The 26,801-nt window shown below is 37.7% G+C and overlaps 1 protein-coding gene across 4 annotated transcripts in view; it reads left to right on the top strand.

Annotated features, from left to right (window-relative positions):
- Positions 1 to 26,801, top strand: part of LOC110844273 (microtubule-associated protein Jupiter) — a 40,880-nt gene that overhangs the window by 3,126 nt on the left and 10,953 nt on the right. The window contains exon 1 of one of the 4 annotated variants that reach the window (XM_022090440.2): positions 24,786 to 25,100. The exons of 2 other annotated variants lie outside the window; for them this stretch is intronic. In XM_022090440.2, coding sequence (XP_021946132.1) covers positions 25,084 to 25,100 — 17 coding nt within the window. In that variant the 5' untranslated portion in view covers positions 24,786 to 25,083. Of the gene's footprint in view, positions 1 to 24,785; positions 25,101 to 26,801 lie in introns of those variants that run through there. One more of the 4 variants, XM_022090442.2, reaches the window with a different exon arrangement.

The raw sequence follows: 26,801 nt of genomic DNA, 5'->3' as shown, positions 1-26,801 counted from the left end.
CTCCAACGAAAAACTTTTTCACAGACATGCCTTTCATTCTCCGAAATGATGGAACGAAAGGACCAAAATGGGCAAAAAATAAGGAAGAAGAAGAAGACTCGCTTGTAGCTAACATGCGATACATACGAGAATGCACAAGGTAGGCGAAATGCCTCTGAGCTAATTTTAGTCATTCTTAAAAGAACATCCATTTATTTCAGTTACATCAGATTTCCCTTTGTGTACAAGAAAATTAGATCAACATCTCCTCTTCACGACTTGTGGAAACACACTCACAGACAAATTTCTTCTTGTTCTCTATTTGCTCCAAGTTGACAAGTTCGAATATTCTTCTCGGGTCTGTGGTTGGTAAGCATTCATGGATGCACGCTGTAAACAGGGCAAAAACCTAATTTAGTCATTTCTCCTTCCAATCAACGACTAACTAAATGTGCATCAACAAAGTCCTCTCCCCCAACAAGAAGAGTTACATGTCAAGGAATTAAATTGAATTTCGCATCGACCAAAAGTCAAGGAGAGTGAAGTCGATGGACGAACGAGTTGAGAATTTAATTTACCTGCTGCACTTGCCATTACAAAATTACAACGGCTGCTGCAGTCATTGATTCACATCGGAAATTGCAATTTATGCACGAGTTTGGATTTAGAATGAGTTATTGCTTCTTGCATTCGTGTTTGGGGCTGAAACTTGGGGACACGTTACCACAAAAGTGGTACTTTTAAGCCCCAGACTCTGAAGAAGGGGCTCCTTCCGTCATTATTGCTTCATTAATTTAATGAAGCAATGACGGAAGGAGTTTAAAAATACGTAGGGTCGAAATTCCAGTTGCAAATAATACGCCGTTTGACACAAGGAAGAAGAATGCCCTTTTCTTGGTTCATACTTTTTCTGCCAAAATCTGAAATCTCATCCAATTTAGAAATCAGGATTTTTTCCCCTTCCTGCAAATTAGACTGCAGCAACCGTGCAGCAGATTAATTTGAATGGTTTCCTCCTCATCGAAGGCAGTGATGTATCAAAAAATTTTTGGGCGTCGTCGGTAAGTCTGCAAAATCGTGAGCACCGCGTTTTCTCTTCATGATTTCGTAGCTAACTCTCCTTGTCAGATTGACTTCTGGTTAACAACCAAATGCACGTCGTTTCTATTTCGAAATTTTCAGCTTTATCCACACATAAGCATATTTTTCCACCTTACCTACAAGATGAGCCATGAAGCGGTTGTCATCATCCTCATCATCCCCCGTTTCTTTCTATATTATTATTATTATCTTCGTCTCATTCCACTCACACACGCCGTTATAGGACAGAAGGAAATAAAGGTAAAAATTGTGATACGAATAAATAATCCCACCCGCTGGTCACCTTTTCTTCCTTAATATGAAGCGAATGGAGGTCCGTCGGTATGCTGCTGCTGAATTCCGTCGTCATCTCGTTTATTTCGTCGCTGTCATCAGCACGTATGTTCTGATGCAATTGTTCACCTCCTCCTCCTCGGCTTCTTGTCGTCAATGGAGAAATCAATTCATTATTTTCAAAGAGAAATCCAATTATCCGTATTTTTACTTGACTTGTTGGTGAACAACAAAGGAACAAAAAGTCCTTTGATTTCAGTTCAATTTCTTTCTTATTGAGATAATTTTGAAACGTGGACTTTACGTAAGAAAAACAAAGGAGGACCAATTAAAATTAAATTCGGGAGGAAGTGTAACAGGACAACGAACGGGGGTTAGGTTTTCATCAACGAGTGAGAATTATTTTCAAGAACTGGCTCCGTCGTCGTCGTGAGGTGCAAGAGGTTTTTGGTGTCGTAGTAGACTGACGACCATGGAATGTAATGTACGTAACATGTACGGAATATCTTATTATTATTATTACTTGCGTGGGTATATGTATGAAGAGGTACTTAGTTAGTGCTCCGAGTATGTAGCACCATTTATTAAAACTTCATTAAATCCGAGCCCATCCACATCCCTTCCTAATTATACACATTTAGTGTCTGATTGTGCTTCCGTCTCTGAGACGGTGGTGTTAATTGCGAGCTGTAATTAGAGCACGATTTTCCCCGTAGTTTGCAAAAATGAATGCAATTCCGTGTGCCATCCAAGTAAGTACTCACTTGTTGGAGTCAAACTTTGCTTGATTGTGTCATTTCATCAAACTTAATTTCTAAATTAAATGCTGGTGGTCTATGTACGAGCAGATTTTCGTATACACGAGAGACGGTATATTTTCGTTTTCTCCTCACTTGGTCAAAATCATTACGCTGACACAGAGCATAAAACAATCAAAAATTTTTGGTAATGAACCGTACTATTAATTAATAAACAATGAAAGAGACATTGTTTGCGGCAAGTAAGCAGGATCATGATTTCCACTTAATTTACGACTCGAAGGAGAAATTAGTGTCTAATTAAAAATTAGCCTGAAAAATAAAGAAAAGAAATAAATACACAAGGTTTCATTCGTATATTGGCAATTCATCAACTAATTATTTTTCTCGGTCATCCCCTCCAATCCAAATTGTTGCCTTGCATAGTGAAATTGAAATACGTACAAAATCCTGTTCACGTCTTGGTTAATGATTAGCAGATGGAAATTGGCCAAGTTCTGGCTGAGATTCATTAGTACACAAGTAGCTTAATACCAGAAGAAGAAGTATGCAACATATTCACATGGATTACGTGATTTTAGAATAATTTCACCAGTTTTTCTCCTCCCGGAAATCAAAACAGAGAAGTTATCGAATCAGGGTTGAAGAACAAATGACGATGATGATGATGACGAGTTATGTGTAATTTGAGGGTAATTATACATATTATAATAAGCTCACATCATAAACAGTGGTAAATAACGATAAATAATGATGCCCAGCCTTCGAGTGGTTTATACTGTAGACGTCTCCAACTGCATATGTTCGTATTACTACTGACATTTTGCTACTCCCGGATAGAAATGCCGCTATTATTCTTCAGCAATAGATTTTTCTCCTTCCAATATTCAGGTCAGATCTGGTCGTTAGTTGAAGATATTGATTTATACGACACTGAGTAAGAATAAGTTACAATAAGCAGTCAAGTGGTGATGTGGGAACAATAAAAATGGATTAAAATTGAGATAAAGATCAGAGCATTGTACTCTTCGTCTCGTTCGAGTTCGAAATGAGATGATTTATTCGCCCAATTAAGCCCATGAATCAATATCTTTGTGGAAAGCATGATGGGCTCGGCCATCCTCCAAGTCATAAAATGAGATGATGTCTAAGAAGAAGAAAAATAAAGTAGGCAAGATTGAATTCACACCTCATTTGGTAGCCTAAATTTGTTATCCACATACATGAAACAGGACTTTTCGAATATGTGCATAAAAGCTACAGATAGACAGACACGAAAAAAAACAGGTGTAATAAATTAGATGCGTTATAAATTAAGTGGTTTAACTCTAAATCAGATTGAAGCCAGGGTGCATGTTGGTAATATGCATTATATTATACAATGTTTCTACTTATTGCACATGCCGGGGAGAGCATAAGCGATAAGAAGGCCGCCTGTAGAATATTTTACTTATTAAAAGAGGTAGCTCAGAGAAATGAACTAATGCAACCTTCTCAGATCAGGTCAAGAATTGATCTGTCGCGTTTGTCTGCAACGTAATGAAAGACGTGAGATGGGTCTTCTTTACAGTGAAAAATCGAAATGATTAATTCGCTCATACTTTTTCTGGCGAGGAAGAAATGATGAAATTCTTTTTCACTCTTGTTATCACGTACAATCATTGGCACGATCTGGATCTTCTTGCCTATTAGTTTACTTACACAGCGTCTTGCTTGAAAATGAAAATAATGTAAAAAAACACATCTTTGGATTTAGGTTCGACTTTTTCTTTGGCAAATTGCACTTTTGTGCAAAGATTAATTTTACAATTGTAAAATACCGGTAATCAATAGATGCATGGTTTCCCTTGATTTTAACCAATAAATAAATTGTTGGACCAACCACAGAATGCATTTTATCTATTTATCTGCTAAACGAGAGAAAGGTTAGGACATGATTTGCTTGCACCGTGCCCAACCGGCTTCTTTTCGTCATCTTAATTGAAACCCACTTTTGACTTGACTTTTACATGCAAGGTTGCTCAGGATTTGAAGGTTAATTTGTCAAATTGTCAATTATAGTGAAACAAAGATTTACGCGAAATAAGAAACTGTGTCGCCATGCTTTCCTGACTGATTGATTCAGTTCACTTAATTGATTCAATGTGCATAAGACAAATGACCATTGTTGCGTTTTTACTACTCCTCAACCCAACGCGTCACGTACGCGATGGGATCTCTAAATTCATTCATTTAAAAAGTGGAATCAATTCATCTCCCACTTATTGAGACACGACATTTACATCTTCTTTGGCGGATGATAGTGATCTTTCTAAATCCATAAGGTTAGCTAATCAGGGTCATAATTATTAATTAAATTCCACCTTAGCGCTGAGTTGGCGGAAGTCTTTTGTGCACATACACAACACAAACAAATCCGAAACCGGTCTAATTGAATTGGGTTTTGCATAATTGGAAAATAATCAGTGAATTATCAGACTACGTACTCCCATAGAAAACCACTTCTTTTAAACACTAAATAATTTTACACTGGGTAGAAGAAGATGATCTTGGGCGGAATTAAGTTATGAAAAAACGAATACAGTTGAAATATTTTGGAGTAAAATTTGTATATTACGGAGCGTTCCTCTTCTCCTCGCGAGATAATAAATTTGCATTGTACGCACTTTTTAATTACGGAATACCGTTCGAAGCCGGGGAAAAATGCATTTATAAAGTTTTTAATTACTTTTTGTGCCCTCGTAAAAAAACGGAAAGTTAAAGAGAGGAGATGAGGAATAATATCTTGTAATGTGCTGTCTCACCCATTATTCGTTAATTCAAATTCTACACATGTAAAGAATATTAGCCCGACTATAAATCTACATCGAATCTCCTCCTCCCCTCGTATCCGTGGACTGTAGATATGGTTTCATTACTCTTCTGACCCAGAGTCCCGTTGATTGAGCTGGTTTTTATCGGCGGGCTCATCACGTGATTTATTTGTTTGTTTTATAGTTAGTTTTTAACTTTGGCAGGCAAATGCGAGATTAGAATGCAAAGAAAAATGGGCCGGCCGGTTTGATACGTTCGTAAATTACTGGACACTTTGGTAGATTTCCTGACCGGTGAGCTCAGCGTGGTGTGGTGGTCATTTAGGAAGAAGTTGTGACGGGATCAGGAAACCAGGGTTAATTTATTTTATCCCAGAAACTCCGGCTTTTCTGCTATTTTCATTTGATAAATGGAGTGCGTGCGTGTGTGTATGTGGTGTTATATCGTCTAATATATTTGTATGTATGTCCTATGGGTCAAATAAGGATGAATATGCTGGAGTTCGTCTACCAAAGTGGGGATTCAGAGAGGATTTGTTTATATGCTGGTCAGCTAATTGTTATTCCGGATGAAAATAAAATGTCCTCCCCACCACGAGTATGCATGCATATACGAAATGCATACATGTTCGATCGGGTAGGCTCACTCTCCCTGATTAGAAAATGCATTTAAGCCAGACATTCATTTGGAATTAAGCAAAGTGCTGTAGCGATTGCTTAATGGGATCGAATATAGGGGATTGTCTTGTTCTTAGGCCAAGTATTGGGCTGAATTCACATCGAGAAAGCAATTTCTTCAGAACATATATCTGGGGACACATTAGAGGACTTGGTAATTATCAGGAATCCTCCTCCCCAGGAAACCATTCATTCATACTTATTTACCAACATAGTAAATGATGCGACTTTATTTTCCAATTAAATTTATGAACTGCCTCCACATTTAAAGTTACTGGTCAGCCATTAATACAATGGACAGATCGCACTCTAGAGGGACAACTGAAACAAATGACAATGACGTGATGCTTGTTTAGCATGCAAACTTATTAGTTTGACGATAAACAATCACATTTTGTAACTTGACACTTAATAAACACCAAGTTTGAAGGACTTCGAGTAGATCACAACTTGATTATTATGTGCGTTGACTAAAACTCCAAGTTTTCAAAAGGATTAAGATCCGTACGTAGCGCATTAAAATGTAATGAAGTGTAATTAAGTTGAACGGTTAAAGAAATTAATGAAGGGCTTGATACGTTCGTTCGTGGCGTGTCGTGTAAGAGGCAATAAAGAGAGGAGGCATCTCATGTGAAACCGTTTTGGCCAGGTCAGTGAAGTTTGAGGCATTTCCATCCATTGTTTACGTTTTCATGCATTTTGACGGCATCATGACTTTCTTCGTCAAATCAACCAAGTGCGTGCTGCGCTTAAATGGATAGATTAATTATGCTGTTAGACCAGTAAGTACATTGTGGGAATCGGTAAATACTAAATTGCTCTCTCTCTCTCTCTCTCGACTTTTACTTACAATTGCACTTTTAATTATAAGTCTTTTATAATTAAAACGTTTTACGGTGGATCTATTACCAGGCTTCATTTTGAATTATGTACGTATTATGATAAAATTTTATGGAAACTGAAATTAAATTATTTCTCCTAAATAATAAATATACTCCTGTATAAACTATCATTTTGAGCATTTTATCGCCACTGCCTGGCTGCATTTTATGTAAATCGGGATAAAGTGCATTTGTGTATAAAACCATCTCTTTCTTGAAACTACGATAAATAAACACAATCATTAAAATAAACATTGACACGACACACACGTCCGTTCGTACTCTTGGTTTTGGTTGGCTGTGTTGTGTGCAAATTTGCCAAGTTGACTGTCTTGTTAACAAAGGAGGAATAATAAACTAGACAAACACGCAATTACCATTTGTATTCAAAACGGATGATTTTGCTTTTATCCTTTTAAAATAAATACCAACCGAATAAAACGGGTCCTGGTTGATGTCCGCTGATTCAGAATGGCATTCCATCATTAATAAAACAAAATAATAATTGAATGCATGTCATTGAATTGAAATGTGTTTTTTTTCTTCTTCTTCGAAATGTTGATCTACTTAAATTTGTGTTTTATTTAACCGTTTGTCATACTGTCAGAATGGTGTCCAAGAAGAACGTCAGTCAGTCAATCCATTACTACTTACCTGCCTGGCTGACATGAGGAACGATACACACACAACATTAAACCAGTTTGTCCTCGCGAATAGAATTTCATTTCTAATCATCACAAAGTTTTAATCGTGTTTGTGATTTATTGCCCAATTCCACGGACTAGAAAACCCACCATAAGCCGTGAAACTGTAGTCACACTCAGTCAGCCAGTCAGTCACTTGAGAAATTAAAATTATGGATCAAGGCAGGTGGCAACAGCAATTTAATTTTTGAGAAGATTGACTTGATTACCCAAAACTCATTAGGAGTGGAAGCCATCAAGTAAAATGGCAGACTTTTTTTTTAATCCCATTGTCAACCATGCATACAGATTGGTTTAGAATTAAAAATGTGCTCACGATTTTTTTTGGTATTCTTCTTCTCCTCTTCTCTCACTGGATTCAATCAAGTTCAACTAATGACGCTTTTCTTTGACACATTTACATTTTAGAGTTTGCTTATGCAGATGAAGTTGAGAGAGATTTCTTCAAATCCACCCAATCTGACTCTCTATTCATTGGGTATATAGGATTTGTTGTAAATATCGTGCAAGTAGGTTTCGGTAAACCAAAAATTTACAGCCCGTTTGTGTCACTTTGCTTGTGGTAGAAAAAGTCCAAGAAAAACAAACATTGCACACAGCGAATATGAAAAGTGTGGTGGTCTCACTCAAAAATCGAGGAAATTTTCAAACAAACCACAATACAACAGGTTTGATTATTTTATACGCTAGGGCGTGAGAATTCGGAATGATAGGTTTTTAAAAGTAAGGAGAGATGTGTTATTAAAAGAGGATTAAATGGAGGCAAGACCGTCATCTTTTGTGTATAAGTATGTATTATTACTGAATCATGTATGGAGCTGATTCCATATGCTGCTTGGCATAAAATGTGTAAAAAATGATGCATGGAAATTGAAAGAGTCCCATAAAACACAAAATGTTAGATACTTTTGTCATTTATTCATTGGGTGGAGAGACGCGTCTCCTCCCTCTCCGTCAAATTTTATTGGGGCAAAAGCACACCAAATATATAAAATTGGTATGTATGTGCATACATGACAGAAGGCAGGCTGGTAGCTGAAGATGTTTTATACGTACGGAAAATAGCAGCAGAACAAATGTGTGGTGCAACTGTTGAGGATTTGACAATGGACTCCTCGGAGGAAAAAGCAGCAGATGCAGTCGAAATGCAGCAGTAATGCCCTTATTCCAAAACTGACTGAGATGACTTTGTTGATTATTTTTACAACGAGCATGTATAAGCAATCGTTTGATTCGATTTCATCATTTTTTTGGGGGAGATTCGTGCAAACTTTTTGGATTTTATGGTCAAGTTAGAAATCAGTCAAATTTAATCAAGATTGTAATTATCGTTAAAAAAACGGTAGAATCCTTTGGTTGGCGTTTTTTGACTGAATAACGACTTGATTACACTTTGACTTTGATGAAGGTAAATACTGCACATGTATGGATTTAATAGGGCTTGCATACTTTTTCCTCCCCTGTTAAACCACTTGTTTAGGAGATTTTTACCATTTTTTCTCTTCCTAAACTAAACCACGAAACCGTCAGAAATGCACAAAGACTAAAATTGAGCTATTTCCAATAAAACATGTGAAAAAGTTGTCCTCAATTCCTAATTTTATTTGTGGTTTGGTTTAAGTATGCTTTATTTTATAAATTTCGTTTTCTTTTGCGAAGAGAATGAGCAATTTCGTACCAAAACTTGGCAGTTCCGCAGCAGTCACTGTGAGTGAGCAGTTTATTTATTAGTGTGTATGATACCAATGCATTGTGTGAAATGGTAAAAATAAGTAAAATGCCAACTTTCGTCCGAGGAGGAGATGAAGAAATAAGTATTTCGACGTGGAAGGGGATTGGCATATGCTTCACACCACCGAGACCGACAGAGAGAGAGGGGATTTTTTAAGACAAGCCGTTTCAAAATGTAGGTTGCTCTCACATTTAGCATTAAAGTAAACTTACCTTGAACTTGAGAAATAGTGGCAAGAAATGCACTCGTAAGTAATGCAGCAGGCATTGTTTGTTACACCGTTGCTGTCACTGGGTTTGACTGATTGAAATCATCTGCAGACTGCAGCACAACTAATTTTACCAAAGTAACATGTAATAAGTGAGCAAGTGAGTAGTTGTTGTGTCCCATTTTTTGCATGTTTTCATCATTTTTTTCTTCATTAGTACATGGATACAGTTTCTTATCGGATTTCACACTTGGCTGCCGTCGTATATATTCTGCAACAATGCTATGCAAATTTCTAAAGCTTCCATCCACTATATAAGTGACAAGGAGCGGATTTGATCATTGGAGTAAATAGCCAGCATGAAATTTTTCAGTAGCTTCGGTAGGAGGCAATCCGCACTGGCGAAAATGAGTCCATTTTACTGTCCGAACCACTTTCTGAGAAAGTCTAATGCCGGCTTGAATGAGCAGAAAGTAAGTAAGTGCCATCAAAAAATGGATTTGTCGTCGAGACCAATGAACGACGACAAGGAGGTAGAAATGACACATTATGCAGGTGAACAATGAAATTATGTAAAGTAAAGCTAACAACCTTCCCTCCCATCAAATCATTCTTCGAGTGGTGCAGAATTCCTCAACCGAAGCACGACGACGACGACGACGACGACACGGGTACTTGCCGGTGTAAAGCCTCTTGTCATTCGAGTTATCTTTGGTTGCAATCACTTCTCCTTTGTGACAAATTATATTGATTCGCTACATGAAGGAAATGCCTGCGTGTCCTCACGACTTGCATAAATAACAGGACATCAACAACAGTTTTAATAGCGAACAAGTGCATCGTCGTCAACGTGCCGGCGGTCGTGTTTTTAATATTTTATCCAGGATATGCCTCTATTTTACAAAGGCAGGCGGCGACTCTTTTAAGGGGGCTGTATTATAACCGCGTATAAATAAATCACTGCGACACCCTTGTCGGTTTTATGGCTGATAATCACAAGATAGACAGACGTACATCTCTTGTCCCGAATCGAAAGAGGAAGCAGAATGGAGTCTGGATTTCCCAAGCCTCGCCTGGATGAAAAATCGTTTTTCTACCGATCCAACAAGTTGAGAATCGAAATCAGTGCGAGGAAGAAGAAGACGACGAGTGGTGCATGGTGGTTATTAAGTCAGAATGCTATCGTGAGTTAAGTGGTGTAAAATTCCACACCAAGCCATTGCATCTCGATGCACCAGACCAAAAAACTACACATCATTGTTGCACTTGGTAAAATGTTGATGTTTTGTTGATACTTTTTGAAGGAAAACACTCTCCATCAACGGTTTGTACGTCTTCTCCCACTGCCACTGCTTATTAGGTTGTTGGTACAGTTACGAATTTCTACTCGAGGTTCAAGTAGTGAACAACTTGACTCGTTTTGTCAAAGATTGTTGTGGCTCCGAGTGAAGCGCAGTAACTCGTTTAAAATATGTATCTTGAGCATTGTACAAACACTACTTGAACAAATGTGTGACAGCCATCCAAGCTTCATTACTTGTATTTCGAATTGTTGCAGTGCCATTTGTGCGAAACAATTAAATAAGTGATGAGATTGTTGCAACTGCTAAATATATAAAAGTGGTTTTATAGTGTCAAAGTTTTCTAGAAGGTTTTCTTCCTTGCATTGTTTCGCGGATTTTTTTTCGCTACTCTTTCTTTTGGATTTCACATGCATGCGCAAAATATTTTTTTTCAGTCGTATAGTGACAATTGCACATCATTTTTTATATGAATTTTAGAAACAATCAGAATTTCTCATGAAAGTTTGAACAAGAAAACCGATTAAGTTGAAATGATGTTGATGCATTTGTGGTTTGGTTTGCCTCTGAATCTTCTTTGTCATGGGGTTGCAGGTATTTCTTCTCCTTCTCTTTATAGCTGTGTTATTATGCTGGCTGCTGCGGTTCACCAAAAGCCGGAATCAGTCACAGGGACGAACTTTTCTCGTTTGTTGGACGCTGTGGTTTCCTATGAGATTTTTTAGCTTACTTTTTAGTGACTTTGTCTCGTCGTACTGTGGTTTCGCTGGTGGGGTTGGAATGAAGGAACTTATGTATGCATGCAGGAGGGAAATGATGAGTCGTCGTAGTCTCTCGAAAGAAGAAGGGGTTGTTGGTGGCGAATGATGGATGAGAGTTCGTGGTGGAGTGCCACGGCTTTTACTTCACCTCTGCTGCCCTTTCCATTCTTCTCCCACTACCTTTCTCCTCAAAAGAATCCATCATTACGAGAATGTTTTCCCCTTGGACGACTACTATTTTACATTTTTTGATAAATACGCCATTCTCTCTTCCGACTCGTCTGCTACCTGTTTTACCCACGATGAAAACAAGACTCCCCACATTTTCCGCGAATCTTCTCGACTACTTGGCGATCAAGGATGAAAAAGAGGAAGGAAGGAATGCCTTATTATGAGTTGGCAACCCCAACCATGCCAATGTTTGGATACGTGCATAAGTAGGGATGAAGGACCATGATGATGATGATTTAAAAGCAATTAGTAACCTGTTAATCACACAAAACAGTACCACCACCACCGGCATAGAATTGTCTGAATGTAAATAAAGCACAATCATTAGTTCATACAAGGATTTGACAGTGATGATATTGGCGTTACTACGACTTACTACTGTCTTCTGTGATGGTAAAAACCAGAATGAAATGAATGCCCCAAGTCAATTTCATCCTACCAAGCAACCACCTCGTGTGATAATTACACTCTGATAAATATTAACAGATTGTTTTAATGCAATCCCATGTTGACTTGGACATTCTCTCGCCGATTGATCTCGCCTTATTGCCCTTATTCTTATTCTCTCTCATTATCGTTTGTGTGGTGGCTGCTGGCAAGAATTTAAATAAAGGCAAGGCCCATTTATATAATGGATCATGCATTTCGTTTATTCTCTCTTCTGCTCCTGTCATCATCTCTTCTTTTATTTTTTCGTCTTCAGAGAGAGAGGATATCAGTCTCCAACTTGATAATGTTCCGTTTTTTCTTGATTTCTTCTGTGTTCATCATGGAACGGCATAAAGCGCAGGGTGAGGGAACCCATGCGGCATGAGCTGAAATCATCATTCATTCATCTCATATACACAAATACACGTATGTGCATACATATATGAATCTCTCCGTTTTGGGAAGGATTCGGTATCATATCGGATAAGGTGGTTCACTTAAGACGACTTCTTCGTATTTCTTTTACTATTCAGAGATCCACGGAACCATGCCTATTTATTTTAAGATGATAGAAATTTAGCATTTCATTCAGTGTTTAATGATTATTGACAGAGTGTAGGACTTGGAATGGTATTGGATGGAACCTAATTTCAAGGTGATGTCAGTCAGGTTATCATGTGTCAGGCCACCCAGGACTTTTTTTCAAATTTTCTAGACATGGTCCAATAATAACATTTTACTTCCTCATTCCTCAGATTATCACATCAAATCAATGTCTGCTGCCAGCAATGTCAAGCAGCAACTGGTTAGGGCGGGGGTGTCACATTATTATCCTCACGTGTCTCCGTGTCAACTTTGCCACATCCGCTAATAAAAAATACCATGATAATAAGATTGGTAGTGCAAAGGCACCAGAGTGCATACGCTTTTAGCCACGGACTAAATATGCATTTATGCATGTGTGAATTGAGCGATGATTTATTGATGTTGAGATCCAGAAATTAAAAAAAAGAACGTGCCAAAAATTCTGATTTAGTTTTATCCAATTAGCAACTTCACGAAGCTAGCAAACAATGAATTGGGCTCCAATTAAGATTTGAATGTGATAAGTTTTGAATATTGATTTACAAGTTGCAATAAATATTTATATTGATTAATGTTACGAGTGTCGGTTTTAAATTTTTTGTATCAGCAGCTTACATACAGGGTGGTTCAAAAAGGACTTTACGACAGAATTAGAGGAGTAATACTATACTATCAGACTTTACAAAGAGAACTTTTTTAAAGCAATTTTTCAATGATTTTTACTGGTTGCAGCATAAAATCAAAATCACAATGGAAATATTATCGTAAAATTAGCGTAATTTTATATCAATTTGAAAACATTTCCAGAACATTTTTCTAAGCTTTCTTAAGCTTGTGATGGTTCTTTGTCTGCTTTCATAACCTGTGAACTCCTTCACAGACTATAAAAGCGTCATTATCCAGATTTTATCTTCCAGCCCTAACTCTCAATGCACATTCATGATAGCCTGAAATTAATCGTATTCATATTTTCACTGACTCTTACAATTCTCTCTGATGCTTATTCACCAGAAAAGAATTTAGTTTTAGTACCGTGTTTTGGGATTTTATGGAAATCATTGAAAAATTTCTAGTTAATTTCTTTTTAAACCACCCTGTAGATCTTTTTCTGCTCATCAACAAAAAAACCTGTGTACCTATGTACACACATCCTTCGGGGTTTCTTATCCCAATGAGATCTATATTTTTAATCGGCCACACACCACATGCTATTTAAATTGCTAACTAATAATAATAACGACTCGCATTACTTACTCGACAATCTGTAGAAACATATTCACATTCTATTTATAAAATTTCCAAATTCAATCAATAATCGAATCAAATCAGGCCAATTACCAATCAATCAATGGCACAAGTAGGGCATTTATTTTCACTGTTTACAACGCGAGTCATAATGGAAACGCATTTATCATCATGCTACATACACTCCTTGTCTCACCGTCATGTGCACAAATAAATGTGCATGGCTGCATATATTTCGAGAAGCACATTCAGAACGAGATAATAATGACTCGATCGCTGCTGATTGGGACAAGAAGAGAAATAAATAAATAGTTTGACATGACTCGAATAATGGGAGTGTAACGGGAGTTGAGCCTCTCTTGAAAGTCTTGAAAGTTTAGGTGAACCATTTGTTTATTGAGCTACCAAGCTGAACTGAAGGGCCACTGATTACACTGCAGAAGAGATATTATTATCACTATGGAACAAATTTGCATTGGGATAACGATACAAAACACTCCGTACTAATACCCTCTTGAGCATAAATTATGAATAGAATATTCATTAAAGATTTACATGTGAAATGAGTCAGTAGCTACGCACATAAATATCTACTTGTGCACTTGTAGAGAATCCTGTACTTATTAATAATCTGGCTGAATGAGTTGCAATAATATTGGTAAAAAAAAGGTGACAGAATTTTAACGTCTCATTATCAGAGTTCAAATGTTTTTTTAAATAGATCAAATCTCATTTAGCACTAATTTAACACTAAGCATTCATTTAGAGGGAATGATTTCTCACGATTTCTCCTGCCTGGAACTGCATACATACGTTCGTCACAAGGCTGCATAGAAATCAAGATCAATTACGTGGCTTCAACATTCCACAAGCGTAAATTGGCTGACAACTTCATGAGTGATGATTATAATTAAAGAATTTTTGAAACTCTGTAAAAATAACAGAATCCATCCACGGATGAAAAAGGAGAGTCGAGCGATATTTATTGCATTGTTGCCTTTGCTCAGGCACACATCTTTGTGGGGTTATGTAGATAGATAATTCACTTAATAACGCGTTTTTTAAAGACTTTTTCCTATACGGCTGCACGTATCCCGTTCAACGTAAGGCGCAAACCTGTGTAATAGTTATTCACTTACTTACTTATCTATCCACGTTATTTATACGATTGTTGAATTTATGTGGAAGGAATTTCTGTCGAGCCAATAAATCATACGCGGGCTCATTGATTCCTCCACCGAGCTGACAGCGACAATGGCCACAACTTTTTATCGCGTTGTTATTGTTCGGGTCAATAGGATAAAAAATCTGCCGTGGCTGAAACCTCTCTCTCGTGGTAGCAGCAACTAAGTAATGAGATCCTCCGACCTGAATTAATTTAGTTTAGTTTAATGAGAAGTGTACACACACAACTTTAGCATGCGGCGTGACCAAGATTAATAAATTGTGTGTCCTTCTTTCTCCTCCTCCTATCCTAACTCTCCAATTTGTTTCCCTCTCCTCTAATCTAACCATAAAACTAATACATATTTCAAAAATGTACAAGACAAAAAATACAATAACTTCCCCAAACCGGGGCAAACAAAAAGTTGAACAAATGAAAGGGTTGACTTTAGCGTTTTAGCTACGGGTACAAACAAACAGGAAAGCAATCTCAAAAAATTTAAAATTTAGACAACCATACACAAACCAAGAGATTTAAGTAGATGTTCACTTCACATTTGGCAAAGACATAAATCTAAATCCTGGTGCGGAGATTCAATCCAGGAATTCGTATAAACATGTTCTTGTACATATATTTATGCAGAAGTACATACGTCTGTGGAGCAAATAGTGTGTACTTTGGCCTCATTGGAGTGAATTGAATGAGACGAAGAATTCATCTCTCTCTCAATCTCTGGACTATTTCCATTGCACGAGCATTTTTTGTTGGTTGGTGCAAACGGGAATTTATTCTCACATGGAGGAGGGGAAGCGAATAGTAAAATTTGGCGAAATAACGGGACACACAAGCAGCAATCCAGACAGTCAATAAGTCAAAATTGCGAAATAAGTACAAGTGCTTAGCTGTATCCGGTTTGGGTGTGGCAAAACATGTTGAAAATACTGAAGGAGCAAAAAATCTTGTTCAAATATCGTGAGAAGATGAGATGGTGGAAACTGCGAGAGTTGTTGGTTGGACAAAAAATTGAGTAGCAAACGAACTATTACTACTTAAGCTAAGGAGCTGGGATAGATTTAGAAGATGCTGTTTCTCGTGGTGAACTAGGAGAAAAGAAGGTTCGCGAGATGATGAAGGGGAAAAAAATCGTCTGTTTCACTGACGATTAGTCACTTAAGATTTTCCATCTGGCTGGAAGAAGAAGAACCGTTAGTCACATTTGGACTGGATTTAAAATTTAAATGGCTCGTATTCTGGGATGAGCTTCATTTCTCTTCTCTCACGAGTCATTTATGTTCATTCATAATGAAGAGAACGTATCATGGGGGAGGAGGGTGGGTGGGTTGGGTGATGGTAAATATGTACAAAATCAGCCCAAGTGCCGTTGTCAACCCAGAAGTTGTTTGTATGTGTGTGAAAACCAACTTGAAGGCTAATGACAAGTTCTCAAAACCACTGCTCTTCTCAACAAACGAGAATGAGAATGGAATGGAAATGATGAGGTTTCTTTAATGGGATGGATGGAATTCGTAAAATTAAGATGCAGAATTCTCTTGCCAGAAACGCACAATTGATGACATTTGCATATTTCTGAAACTTGGAATCAAACTACAATACTGACTTGTGCAACTTGATGATCACCCCTCACCTCCAAATTTAGATTGTTGTTAGTCCCACTAGAATTGCCGATTCGAGACTTTGAGTTAATATATTCTCAAGTTCTCCAGATAAGTAAAGCTAGTCCAGACCAGGGCATCCTCCATCTCGCACGCCAGACTATTGATAACTTGGAGTCATGTCTAACTGGAGTCGCACGTTAATTGATTTTTGGAGTCATAATAAAACAATGGACCATAAATACAGTGCAATAAATGTTTATCCATATCGTCGCCACGCCACTACTGTGCGTTCACAACAATATTTTTAGTCTCGGCATCAAGGGTATCAAGTTTCTTTTCATCCCTATTTCATTTCTATTCATCATAACAAATGAACTTTTGTTGCCTGCCTCAGAGAAAGTGTCGTATTTCATCTCAGAGTTAATTTCTATTTGCATCAAACAAGGGAAATTTTATGATGCTGAATTTATGAAGCATGATATTAATGCAACTATGCACTTTTGTCCAGGAAAGTTTAATTCGCTTGGAGGGTGAGACATGCTATCCTCGCATGAAATGTCAATAACAATAATTTCAGTTTACCCTGCCGGCTATGGATAAGTACGTAATAGGAAAAATGCTCCACGATAATCCGCCCCACAACAAGTGGATAAAGGCGAAATATAAATATTTCATCTCATGATCATCCTCCTCCGCTTCCCGATTACAAATTAAACTTGTAACAATGACGAGGTGCGTGGGAGGGGATGATGTTGGCATGCACTTCGTTGGACAATTGAACTCAAGGACGTTCCTCATCTCGATCAGATTCGTCTTTGTGTCCAAAAAATTTGATGGATATTATTCCAATTCTCTTCCTCTGTAGCTTCATTTTGGCATCACAGAGTCACTCATTTTTGCTGAATATATAATGATGATGATGCTTTTAGCAGTTCAGATTGGCACTTATATGTGTATCTAAATACTCGTTAGTGTTGGGGAAATGTATGTAAAACTTGCATAACTTGTTGCAAAAATTTTCTGCGTACGTATATAACAACGCGTTCCTGGCCGTTAGGATAATACGATTAGCATAAAGTATAGGTTTGTATTTATTTACATGTGTAAATGCATGACCTCCTACTCATTATTATGTTGATGGGTCGTATTTGCCTTATCTGAACGAGGAGTCCTTGCCTTACAGAGTTGGTCAGTTATTCATAAAGTCACATTCGTTCGCAAATCTTACGCAGTCGAGATTGATGAAGTGGTTGGTTACACTTTAAAGAAAAGTCAGTCAAGTTGTGGGCAATTTTGATGAGGAGATGCGATTCAAGGTGCCGCGTGTGTGTGTGAAGAAGTTATTTTGTCGTGCTTTTCAATCAAGCAAAGGATGCAACAAAGGCTGATCGACGAGTAACAACAACTGTCCATTTATTGCCTTGTTGTGGGTGGGTAGTTACAAACCAGAGCAAATTGGTTTAGTAGTTCATTGGACGTATTTATTTCTACATTTAAAACGAGTACTTGATAAAATGAAGGCAAATTATTAGATCAAGATAAGATTAAGCCACGTAAATACGCCTTACAATTTGTTTTAACTCGAGGGATGGAAAATTCTTGGAAGAATATGAAACGTTATGGGAGGATAATTGTTATTCTTCTTCTTAATCACGTACTTTACAAGATTAGTAATGTTTCTTATCATTCGGTGTCAAAAGTCAGGCAACAATTTGGTTCAACGCTAATGTGTAAATCCCAAAGTCATATTTCAGTCAGTTGTGTAGATATGTTCACTATTACTTAGGATTAGTAATTATTACAAACAAATTTCATGTTAACTCATTCTCGGATTATCATAATGTCTGATAATGATTCCTGCTTATAACTCGAAGCCTGTATAATCTTTCTGATATTTCCTTCTGGTAATATATGTCTGGATTTTTGTGTGCAAGTAGAAAACTGGAGTCCAAATTCTGAAAACAATTGTGTAGACCAACAGACCCATGCTGATTCCTTATCTTATTCCTCAGCCGAATAAATAAGTTTATGCTAATAATAAACCCATATTTGAATCTTGGACCGAAACCGTTGAAAAATGAGCCCCATTGGCGACATGGTCCAGACCCACCCCCTCCGGATTACATTGCTTAATTTAAAATCAACAGCTTCATTATTACATATTTACAAACTAAGAAATTCAACTTCCACCTCAAATTAGAAATTTTCATTCAACTCAACACTTACATAAATCCCCTCCACTATAACTGCATATTAATTGAGACATAAGTTTCATTTTCCATTGTAACACCGGCATCAGACGGGCGACTGGCGGAAAAAAATCCACCCCGCTAGTAAAACAACGGCATTAAATAAACAAGCGCAGACGATTGCACTATGCACTTTTACGATTGTCTTTCAATTTTGTGCTCACTTTTCCTATTGTTTTACTAAAGACTGTAGTAACACGTCCACACGAGAGCGTTCCGCGTAACACTAAATGATGATTTGTACGTAACGAGCGAATTCGCTCGTTCATTCATTCAGATTTTTTTCTCGTGGGGAAGGAAGCTCTTGCTAAATATTCTTAAATGACAAGCAGAGCACAACCATGAAAACGTGGGTAATCTGTTTGAGTGAATCCGAACAGACAGAGAGTGACCCATGCATGCATGCACGAAGCGGTGCGATTCAGGTGGAAGAATCGCATCATAAATTAATGCACCGTTTGTTCAACAAAGTAACAATAACTTCAATGAAATGCTAATTTACTTCCATTTCATCCCATCCATTTTCCATTGAGAAATTCACCTGTGCTGTCTGCTCACTCACTCACTCACTGCCGATTTCTGGGCTTCCTCTCATTCAGAGAACACGGGTTGATTAGCCAGCCCCATAAATTTGGCGAGTATGAGTAAAAAAATATGTAAGCCAGCCGAGGAGGCATTGTTTGTCAGTTGTAAATTGCAATTTGCACGTCCACCACATCATGGAGGTGAATCATGACCCCAACCTATTGTTTGTTTGCATTTAATTTGCCAATGGGCTCGGTTGGACATTAATGTTGCATGGATTTCATGCGTAGATTGCATACGAATCTCGAATTAAGGCTGCAATTTATTTACGCATCGTCGTCGTGTTATTGATCCCATCATCATCGCTAACCACGCATTCCATTCTATTCCTTTATCGCGTATTGGTAAGCTAATCTTTTGGCACACATTTTATTATTCAGAAAATTCTCAGCTTTCCGATTAGACTTTCGAGTTAAAAAATGTATATCCAATCCACGATTTACGGCAGTGCTAAGTGTAACTTATGCCGAGAAGAATATGTAAAGTAAAGTAGAATTAAAGAGAAGTAGCGATCATGACTCGCCCGGTGAAATAGTAATAATTTGTATAAGGGAAAAGGTGAACAAGATGAAATCTATGTATCATCATCATCATTGCTTTATAGGCTCCCATTATAATTTGTCGTAAGTAAAGAAGGCAAAGAAGAAGAAGCAGTCGGTCGGTACGAGTCGTCGTGTGACACATGAAACATTTTTTACGATTCTGTGTGTGGGAAGTTGATTACAAACATTAAGTTCCAAGTCATAAAATAAATAATGTTTGATACGTACGAGTAAAAACCGGACTCGATAGATAGACTAGGACAAATCCGGTTTTGGCCGAGGAATCGTCGTACGGGACCAATATTACACGCGTATATGGATATTTATTGATAGGTTGTTGTTTGTCTGTCTGTGCCCAAGGTGCAATATTTCTTGAGGAAACAACTTCATCTCCGGAATCCCAATGAGCAAATCTTCTCCCAATGAGCAAGCAAGCAACAACAATTACGCTGCCTTCTTCAAGCAGGACGACGACTTATTCGAAAATATTAGCGACGTGAGAGGCATGGTTTATGATGATAATTATTTGAATGCCTGCGTGGTCGGGAACCAACCATCGCATTATTTAATGGACGGAGGCGACAAATTTTGCTTGTCTGATGATAAAGATTTTGATGATAATTTGATATGAATAAAACCACACACATCGATATCCGACAAAACCCTTTGTTCGTGATAATGCAATATATTTGCACGCACGGAAATATCTGAGCCGTGAGCAAAACGACCATATACAAAAAAACTCTATATTTTATTTACTTGGATTAAACCTTAATCCCAAATTGACAGTTTTCATCACTTTTTTGTGAAGGGCATGGCCACATTAATCCCAAAGAGGTTACTGAGAGCATAGCAAATCGGAAATGTGTGATGGAAACACTCCTCCTTTTTCCTTCTTTTAATTTAATCCTGGTATTTAATTTGCCATCCGTTCATGAGTTGAATGGCAATTACAAACTTACAATTTGCCCGATTCACAAACTTTATTAATGAGTTTGCAAAGGTGGCAACGTCCCAGCAATTAAGTTGTTGTTTTAGACATGCACTTAGTGGGCGTAAAATTTAAGGTGAGCAGACAGCGTGCTGCTAAATAACTCAGTAATCCATTTGTTCGAATTGGAGGATCAGTTTGAAATATTAATATGAAAAGTTATGGATTATGGTGTATGATTAAGTGTGCACTTCACCATGGCAAAGCAGCCGAATAAGACTAACGACCAGACCACTGCACGGCGAGATGGTGGTGTGATGCGCAATTAATTAATTTTAAAGGGATGATGTTATTGCTCAAATCTGATAAAAATAATTCTTGCTCAACTTTGAACCATTTAATCGGCGAATAAAAATAAATAAAGTTAATGCCGTTGAGGAGTCGTGACGTCTTCCTCTTTCAACTTTTACCATTTCCTTAAATAGAAAAAAACGTGTCCAGCCAGTTCTAAATACTAACTAACACAACTGTACTCGAGGTACAAATTAGATTCGGCATTGTTTGGTGGATCGTTGGTATGCAGCTGTCATTTAGTAATGGGGATGAATTGCTCCCCGTCGAGATGGCAAGAAAAATACGACGACGAAGCCATGTTGTCAAGCGATTTTGCAAAGTCTTCGAATCTAACAAGTGGTGGCATTAGGGGAAGAAATAGTAGTAGTCGTCGTAGTATTATTAACCGTATACCACTTTACTTTTTGTATGTGTCCAAGACACGATTTGAAAACACTGCGTCGTAGTAAAACTTACTCGAGTGGTTGTTCCACTACTCATTGGGACATGAGACATGACATATATTGGTTGCTGTCCAAAAAATGAAATACCGTTTCGGAATGAACAAGAATCATATAGACCTCGTCAACGTATATCGAAAATTCTCAGCCCGAGCTAAGACAAGGAGTCGGTCTACTCTCATGCATGCAGATAAGCCGTCGAAGAAAATAGTTGACAAGGATAATTTTAAGGAGCAATTTATTTAGCGTTCCCATGAAATCATTACGTAGAAAACGGCTTAACTCGGCCCATGTCCGAATCCTCGTTCCATTAATTACCGTACTGCATACGTAATAATTGCAATTATGCAACAAAACCTACCAGTAAAGATGTTAGTTAGTGAATTTTAACAAATAGTGTCATAAAGCTCATCCACTTACTTACTCTCGTGTGCATGCTTACTACAATAGCATGCACTTTACGTACGTATACTACGAGACTGAAAAATGTTACGCAAGGTAAGGTTTAAGCATTTCGAGTAAAAAAAGAAGAGCATAGCGTTCTTGTTGTTATTGTTTGAGCCGTGATCATGATGAGTAAAGAGCATTGCTCATTATTTTTATTTGGTTCTCATTTGTATCTCTGCAGAAATAAGCCAGCAGAAGCAGCAGCAGGGCTTTGAACTTGCCGTTACTTTGCTTTACCTTTTGCTGGCTATATGGCATACGTTTTCGTCTACCTTCACATTATTTTATGACGAGATGCAGCAGTAGCAGCAGCACCAGCAGTTTGACTTTGAAAGGGTTGAGAGAGATGAGAGTTGCATCGAATCAAAAAGCGCATCACATCTCATGCGATGTTATCAGTAGGCCCACACTTTAATTCACCAGCATCATTTATTTGTGCACCATGTATGTTCGTTCGTACAACTACTCCTTCACTTGATGAATAGACTCGCTTTTTAATGAGATTTGGATTTACTCGAGAAGTCGGAGTAGGATTGAGACTTTTTTAAGAGAATGAAGAAGAAAGCTGGCTGCTTAGCCGTGTAGCACATGCATCCTTACACACATATCATGTATGTTGAAAAGGCTTTAGAATAATTTGGATCCGATATTTTGAATTGTATGACAACACATTACTACTAACTAACTAACTACGATTCCTTTGAATGGTTTGGCACTATAATGGTCATGTGTGTGAAAAAAGAGGTGGAACAGTTGCTGCTGCTGCTATGGAATGTATTTGGTTATGCTGCTGGTGTGTAATCGAGACTCAAATTAGACTCACTTGTGATTCCCCTATAAAGATGAACGGTTTTCATTTCGACCAAATTCAAATTAAACTTGATTGCTTACTTTTTATCCCAATAATGATACCCACCACTCGACTTCTACACGGCGAGGCGGATCAGACGGAAGTAATAAAAAAGATTGCATATTAATGACGCCTGCAAAAAAAAGTTGGGGACGAAAATTGCATGGCAGTAAAGAAGAAAAATGGGAAATATATGATGCGCATGCATATTATTTGAGAGGAGAAATATATGTTATTAATTCCCCCCGAGGCTGGTCGTTCCTTGTTTATATTTTCATTTTAATTCTTCTTTTATTATTATGACCATGCACTTGTGCTCTGGCTCAATATGAAAGAGTTTCATGCTGAAGTTTAATCCATGCATTCATTCGTGGTGGTCAAATGTGCACGTATTTGCAGTTTTCACCGTTCTTAATGTTTTTCATGACCACCCTCAATTCATCCAAAAAAGTTCGTGCAAGTAGATACGTTAATGTGGAACAAAATGATTGAATAGGAGGACGCAGGCTATCATTACATATGATGATTCGGTTTAGAGGGACGTATGTAATACTTTTGAGGGTGTATTTAAAATTTTAGGAGGTAGGTGTGAATTATGTTTGTAATTCTGTCTCATCTTGCCGTTATTACTTCATTTAGAGCTGCATAATATGTAGAATAAAAAGTGGATGTGCACTTGAGTTAAAGTTTGTGTGAGGTCCAGTAATTTTATTTACCAAAGTTTTGCCCCATTTATTTATTTTGTTCGTAATTATTAAGGCATTTTAGTTTAGAGGAGATAAACATGACCAAAAAGCAGGCGGAAACGGAGGGGAAGGTTATGGTTTCTCGATGTGCTGGGAAGTGAAAGTGGATTTTTGTTTCAAATCGACAGACAAATTCGACATCTTGTCATAATTAGCACACTGGTAATTTCATACTGATTTAATTAATACTGATGAGCAAATAATTAAATTTTTTAATACATAATTTAATAAATCCGGCTGCTTTTTCGCGTGAAATGCGCCAGGGTCGACTTTCGTCTCCAGAAAAGCTGTACCCATTTTAGGATCGAGTTACACGTTTATCCATCCGTCTTATCGTCTTCCTTTCCGTTGTTTTGTCTTCACTTTGTTGACACACGGATATAATTTCTAGGCTGAAATTGATTTAGACTACGTACCCTAAATTTGTTTGGGAAATTATATCTAACTTATGGCTATAGGTGTTTTTCTTCATCTCAGAATTTCTACATTTTTTGTAGGCTAAACCAAGACTACAAAAAACTAATATTCATTCTTTGCACCCTGGCCAGAAGCGAAATGTGAAACGCATCTCTCAATTCGATTCCAACACGATTTCCACCATAAATGGAGTGAATTTTCTTCTACTTTTGTGCTCCCCTGCCAAACTGAGGAGTATATCAATTCGGTCTAACCAAATTTGACTTGTCCCAATCACACGCCAACATTATCTATTACAAGTAGGTTGAACTAAATGTAAATTTAATGAAAACAGTAATCACGACACGTTTCAGGGTACTTCTTGTCGCGCAAAAATTAGAATAGAATAAAGTGACATGTAAATTGCAATTGAATGGACCGAGACAGGAGACGAAATTAGCGACATTATTGTTGCTTCGAATTGACTTCCAAAGCGACAAACTTCCAGATCATACGAGTCGGATTTTGTGTCCACATATTTACAATAATAAAGCTCAAAGTCAAATTTGCATAGTCCAATATGAAATAAATGAATCAGTGGAAAGAATTTCTTTGTGAAATTGGGGGTTTTGCATTTACCTACAAAAGTCATGATTGCATTGCGTGAGACGGAAGGCATTAAAATGAGTCATGGGCAGCAGCAGGCAGCAGCACAACAAAAGCGAGGAGTGAGTCGTGGTATAATCTGGTGATGCAGCAGCAGAAGTGCAGCAAGTAAGCAGCTCAAGCCACATTTCGCATTTAGTTCTTCCCTGCTCGCCTCCCAAGTTGGATGCACCACGTTCTTGTTCCGTCATTTTTCTTATCTCTCTCAACGGCCAGCCTTCAGGATTTGCAGCCCAAAACGTACTTTTTAAATAAAAACCGACACATTCTTCAGTCTTCAGTTAACCATTTCCTCCCGAGTGATATAATTTGACCTTGGAGAAATTACCCCATTTTTAAGCAGAAGAGGAAGGAATTCCGGGTGCCTTTTCTTTGTACGAGTTTATTTAGAGAGAGAGAAAAGATTTACGGAGGAACATGAATGCAAATCGCAGGTTTGTACTTTATTTACAGTTTATAGGTTTTGAGGAAGAAATGTATAAGTATGTAAAGGTAGATTGGTTTAGCATATCGGAGAGTATTTTATTTTACATACGGAATTTGTATTTGTGTCATCGTGTAGCGTAACGACTGAGGATGAAATCTCACAGTTAGTCGTGGAATAATAAGTAAGCTGCCAAAATCGGTGGTGGTTGTTGTTCCTCGTAATAATAATATCTTCAATCAAAGCAGCCCGTGTGTAGTGGCAGATAATTTGCATCGTGACGTTTAATCCGTAGATATAGGCGTTTAAAACGGGAAAGTTTATCAAGACTTTACAACTGTGACATGAACTTGGTATTTATTCATGTTGGTGATGATAATTATTAATTATGACAAGTAATGGGTCATTGTGGTCGTGAATTCAATACGGACAGATTATATATGCCGTTTTTTAAAGGATTATTTTGTAAAATTAAAAAAAATGTGTTATGTTGTTTCAATCTCTGTATACATGACATTAACACGCGTTATTAGTGTTTTTAATATTTTAACGTGGTTTTAAGCTCGTGTTTTTCTTGGAGAGGGTTGGAAAATCATGTTTTAAGTAGTTTCTTCTCTCCAGGTTTGTTTGATGGGTCACATAAATTAGACTTTCACCCAAAGTAATAGAAACATTTCTGTGTTGCGGAAATGAGGGTAAAACAGCAATTTTCTCTCCTACTTCCTCCACTTCTCCTTGTCGTAAAAAGTTGGCAGTAAACTTCTGGTTACTATTTACACGCACCCTTTCTTCCTTGCCTCCCCCATTGCCTCCTTTGCTAATAAACCCACCAAAATGAGTTTGTTTAGTGGGAGGAGGACGAGGGGAGGAAATGGAAGTAAAAGTTGCATAAGAGAACTTCTTCTTCTTCTTGGCAGCAAATTAGACAGCTTTTTTTGTTCCTTTTCAACTTCTGTCGTGAGAAAATGGAATAAAATTTGAGTCTTTTATCCTTCTTTGCGCAACTATGTGTGTATATGTACTCTCCCTCTTAGGATGAAGGCCTCCGGATAAAAAATTAAAAGGATTACATTTTTTGTGAAGCAAATAGCAAATTTCAAAACTTTCCAAAAATATGTGAAAGTACTTGCATCAACATATTTCTAGTCAGGGAGGAGGGAAGTGAGTGGAAGAATTTTTTTGTGAGATTGGTTTTCTATTTGAGGTAGAAAAATAGAAGGGAAAAATAAAAGATGATGAAGAAAGAGCATCCGTGGTGCATGTATCCTGAGGGTGGGGGTGGTGGTGGTGGTGGAGGAAAGAAGAACCCGAAAATGAGGATGAGAGAACGAACGAACCACCCTTCGACCCCAGAGAAAAGAGAAGATTTTGTGAATTTATTCAGGTTGCTCGTTCGTCCTTCAGTTAAGTTGAGCTTCTTCTTTCTCCCTGGACGAGATTGGTTGGACTTCTGGTGGATGGTGGTGGTGGGGAGGGTGGATTGGAATCATGAGGAGAAAGTGAATGAAAATACGACGGGAAGGAAAGTGGACTTGGTGGTCGTGGTACTTGGTACTTGATGGTGGTGGCGACAATGGTTTCCTATTATCCTCTTTCTCTCCGTCCCTATACTATAATTGCCAACCACCGACGACCAGCCCCATGTTTATGTCATTCAAGTCGCTATGGATCATGGTTTGTTTGCTACTTGCATGGAGCATAGTTACTTTCC

The sequence above is a fragment of the Folsomia candida genome, unplaced genomic scaffold (assembly GCF_002217175.1).
Source record: "Folsomia candida strain VU population unplaced genomic scaffold, ASM221717v1 Fcan01_Sc002, whole genome shotgun sequence".
In the NCBI taxonomy this organism is placed as follows: Eukaryota; Metazoa; Arthropoda; class Collembola; order Entomobryomorpha; family Isotomidae; genus Folsomia; species Folsomia candida.
The sequence above is the reverse complement of the archived record's forward strand: the minus strand, read 5'-3'. Positions and strand labels throughout refer to the sequence as shown.